Source organism: Acomys russatus, chromosome 3, assembly GCF_903995435.1.
Source record: "Acomys russatus chromosome 3, mAcoRus1.1, whole genome shotgun sequence".
Lineage (NCBI taxonomy): Eukaryota > Metazoa > Chordata > Mammalia > Rodentia > Muridae > Acomys > Acomys russatus.
The window spans coordinates 81,263,034-81,267,822 of record NC_067139.1 but is presented as its reverse complement, the minus strand read 5'-3'; the positions used below and the strand labels follow the sequence as shown (position 1 = coordinate 81,267,822).

The window sequence follows — 4,789 nt, the reverse complement described above, 5'->3', positions numbered from 1 at the left end:
TCCAAATGCTGGCACTGTCCAGAAAATTTTAACAGGTTTATTTATAATTGGTATAAAGTTGAACAGTTGAAATGTGTTCACTGGAACATTTTGCTTGCATTAATGCTTTACACCTTGCATTTATATTAAAAACTGACACACAAATGAAAATGAGAAAACTGCCAATACCTGATTTCTGTCCCCTATTTTTCCACTCGCAATCATATACTTAGGTACCTTTTGACCCCATGGAAAAAATATCTAACATTCAGAACTACTGATAATAGGAAGAGGAAAACTTTTTTTTTTTTTTTTTTTTTTTTGAGAATGAAATGTTTCCCCTCATAGTGGACTCTTAAGCACGTTCTCAGTGTATGAGGCGTGCTAGCTGGATATCTTTTGGCATAATTGTTACACGTTTGGCATGGATAGCACACAGGTTGGTGTCTTCAAGAAGGCCAACCACATAGGCCTCACTTGCCTCCTGCAAAGCACCAATAGCTGCACTCTGGAAGCGTAGATCTGTTTTAAAGCCCTGAGCAATTTCTCGCACCAGATGCTGAAAGGGGAACATGCAAATGAGAAGTTCAGTGGACTTCTGATAGCCTCTGATTTCACAGAGTGTCACAGTACCAGGCCTGTAGCGATGAGGTTTCTTCACGCCTCCAGTAGAGGGCGCACTCTTGCGAACGGCTTTTTTAGCCATTTGTTTCCTGGGTGCTTTGCCACCGGTGGATTTGCTGGCAGGATGCTTTGTAGGAGCCATGGTAAGGGCATCTCCTTACTTCTCCCCCTTCTCCCTTGGTTGGAGCTCGGCAAGCGAGTGGTGTTAGAGAGCGCCGGCGGCACGGCGACGGCTGCGAACACAATTCAATGGCATGCTTCTTTATGGCTCACATTTGACTTTAAATTTCATGATGTATTTACCTTTTAAAAATGATTTTATGTTGTGTATTGGTGTTTTACCTACATATGTATATGTTTGTACCACACATGTGCCTGATGATCATGTAGGTCAGTTTCCCTGAAAAGGAATCCCAGATGTTCCTGAGCCACTGTGTGGGTGCTGAGAACCAAATGTATGTATATCCTATAGCTCTCTGCAAGAGCAGGAGAGCCATCTCTCCAGCCCTCAGTGCTACTTTTTATATTACCGTTGAGTGTAAATACTGCTGCCATATACACATGAGTGTGTGGCCAAGCCCTGGAGTGTCCTTAATCTACCAGGAGCCACACTCCTAAAGCTCTCCTAGGAGCTATGAGCTGTAACTTGTTCCTCAGGGTAGACGTTAATGGGTCCCTCCTCTGTCTGTCTGTCTGTCTGTCTGTGTCTCTCTCTCTCTCATTGCATTCAAAAGAGTTTAGTTATAGTTTTCTTTTTTATGATTAGTTTATAATTTATACATTATTCTGTCTGCGGATTAGAAGAGGAAACCAGATCTCATTGTAGATTGTTATGAGCCAGCATATGGTTGCTGAGAACTGAACTCAGGACCTTAATGCTCTTAACCTGTGAGCCATCTCCCCAGCCTCTCACTAGAGTTTCTTAAAGGAACATATGTGAGAGGCTGTTATAACCTTGGGCACCTTATCCAGTGGCTACACCACTTAAGGAAATGTCTTTCCCTCTCTTAGAATCATTAACTGCCTGTCATTCCTCAGGGCATGTTGTGGCCTCCCACATTCTTCCCCTTAGCAACTTTAGTTGCCTATGAATCTTCAGGAAGAAGTGTGGAATTATCTCTCCATGATAAAGCATTGATAAGCTCAACCTTGTGACTGTCCTCATAGTCTCTGTGAGTTTAACAGTGCTACATTCTGCCTGGAAGACAATCTTGTACAATAGTCAACCTGTCCACTGGTCTATTTCTTTTTCTCTTCCTTTAATTTAAAGATTTATTTATTTTATGTATATGAGTGCTCTATCTGCATGTACACCTGCATGCCAGAAGAGGGCGTCAGTTCCATTATTGACGATTGGGAACCACCCTGTGGTTGCTGGGTATGGACATAGGACCTCTGGGAGAGGAGCCTGTGCTCTTCCCACGGAGCCATCTCTCCATCCTCTCTCATCTACTTCTTAAAAGTGTTTTCAGCTCTCACCAGTAATGGTTCCTTCACGTTGAAATTCCTCCAGAGTTAATTTTGGGATTCACCATCTTTGTAGTGATAATTCATTCATAATTTTAACCTGAAATATTTTCCAATTTTTCCCTCTCAAGTATACAAAATTCTGTATGTCTTATAGTAAATATATCAACACTTGGAAACGAAACACTGTAGCAAAGTATAAGATTAGGAGCCAGGCAATGGTTGCACATGCCTTTAATGCTAGCACTTCAGAGGCAGAGGCTGTGGATCTTGTGAGTTCAAGACCAGCCTGGTATACAGTGTGAGTTCCAGGACAGCCAAGAGTACACAGAGAATCCCTGTTTTAAAACCCCAAAAATAAATTAATAAGATTTTTTTGGTGCATGGAAATTCCAACTTTAACCTTAACCCTTACTAGCCTGTTGACTGATTTCTGTAGTTTAATGTGGTTTAATCACGCAAAATGGGGGAATATAAAAGGGCATATTTTAGATGAAAAGTGATGGATATTTTGCTGTTTTGGTTATCCTTCTTAGATTTAAATAACTTGGTATTATTTCGTTGTTTTAAGTAAATGTAACTCAGAACAATCAAACACATGTTACTTGATGTACTTGATGTAGCCTAGAGAAATTGCTAAAGTATAAAAACAGTAAGAAGTTACAGCATGTAAATTTCATCAGAATAGCATTTATTTCAGTTACTTAAATGATATAGGGCTTTTGTTTGAACCTTATGTTTTATTTACAGGGAGGGATTAAACTTGTCATCTATGATATGGAAGCAATGTCCATAAGAAAATGAAGTCAGTTAAGCAGGTATTACTCACTAGCAATAAATTGGAAAGTGGTCCAGAATTAGCTGTGGAGGAATGCCTTGAGTGGACGTAGCAGTTGTCAATAAAGCACTGTTTGGCCAATCAGCTAGGCAGAAGGACAGGAAGTGGAAGGCGGAGCTTCTGAGAGGGGGTTGGAAGAGCTGGTAGGTGGACAGTTGACAGTTGGGACAGAACCCACCCCAGGAGTCATCATATTGGCAAGGTATTGGTTAATACGTAGGATTTGAAGCCACAGGCTTAGAATAGTTTAGATTGTGCCCAGCATAGTGGTTGCAGCTTTCAAATACACTGTAATCTCACTGTGTCTGTTCTTTGTGCCCTAGGCCATACTGATAAGTTATTTGCAACAATTACCTTATGAAAAAGGATTGATTGGTTCATGGTTGTCATCTAAATCAAAGAAAAACACTGAACAACATCGTTCAAGGAGAAGAAGAAAACAATTTTCCTACCCTCTGCACCCACTGGGGAACTCACTGAATGATGTGCTTTGCCCATGGCCTCTAGGAATACAATGGAATAAACAGCAAAAGTGAAATGACTGGAGGATGCCAGGCTCCTGAAGACGGTGAGACATCAGCTGGTTCCCATGCTGGGCCACTTCCCACAGTGGTACCAGTTCTGGTGATTTTCTAGCAGGGTATACAGGGCTCAGCACACAGTTACATCTGGGTCAGATTTATTACAAAGGAATGAATGGTGCATCCATCTGAGGAAAGGAGAACCAAGCCTACACAGGGTCCTTCCAAGTCTCATGGGACATACGTAATGCAACAAATGTGCCCAGCATTTATTGGAAATCTGTGACATGGTTGTCCTGTGCCTACTGGCTTCTGGACTCACAGAGAAGCCGGTGTTCTGCATAAGCACCATGGTTTGTATACAGAGCTTCTGGTGCGCACCACTTTTATCAGTGAGTGGTTGGAACCTTTCTGAACACCAGTTTCACATGTGCCAGGTTAAGGCCAACTTTGTAATATCAGGATGTTGGGTGAAAGTGCGCTTAATGCTTTGTGTATTCATGAGCAGAACGGGTAGAGTCCTAGGGTATCCCTTCATTGCTAGTAGGTAGGGTCAAGACCACTGCCTTTGGCATTCTCCTCCTGGGCAATGATAGGCAAGGGATAGAAGTCTGTTCATGGTAGTGTCTGCAATAAGTCTGACTGATAACAAGTCATGGCAGATGGATTTAAGTTTAGATATTGTAGATATGATTTCAAACTGTGGATTTGTTTCATTTGCCTTGCCATTTTCCATAGGTTTCTGTGGTGAAAGCAACTATAGATTAACAGTGAAAGTGAAGACAAAACATACAAAGTATTTTAAGCCTAATACATAGGAAATAGAATTGAGAGGCTTATGACTGACTTTTTGAGTCTGTGTGTATATTGAGAATGAATTTCTAATCAAGAAAATAATCACTTAGGAAACTGTAATGTGCTCATTTGTCTATAGACTGCCAACTCTTATCTCAGCAGCAAAATTAGGCATGTCTGTATCCTGAGTTTATGCGTATTTAGGATAAAATATTTTACTTACATGGAAGGAAAAAGCTACCGTAAGACTATAAAATATGCCAAAATAATATTGTCTACATAAGAAAAATCAACTGTGAAGAACAGCAAACAATATCACACACCTTCCTACTTAGTCTTTGCTTCATGAGACCTGAGATTGAAGGTTTGCACACACTACCATATCTGGATAATCATGTCATTTGTATAATATGAACATTTTTTGCCATATTCCCAAATTTTAGAGATCCTAAACAGAGAAAACTACAATGACCTTAATGGGTAAAACATAGATGTTGACATAAATTACTGGGTTTTTTGTTACATTAAAAAAAAAATTTCTACACATAAATACAATGTACTACAT

The 4,789-nt window shown here is 40.4% G+C and overlaps 1 protein-coding gene across 1 annotated transcript; it reads right to left on the bottom strand.

The window, feature by feature from the left end:
• Nucleotides 1-303: 303 nt before the first annotated feature.
• LOC127186762 (histone H3.3A-like) lies at nucleotides 304-745 on the bottom strand. The gene has a single exon (XM_051143006.1). It carries the CDS (start codon nucleotides 743-745, stop codon nucleotides 347-349), a length of 399 nt encoding a protein of 132 aa, XP_050998963.1. The 3' UTR covers nucleotides 304-346.
• Between the last annotated feature and the right edge of the window lie 4,044 nt (nucleotides 746-4,789).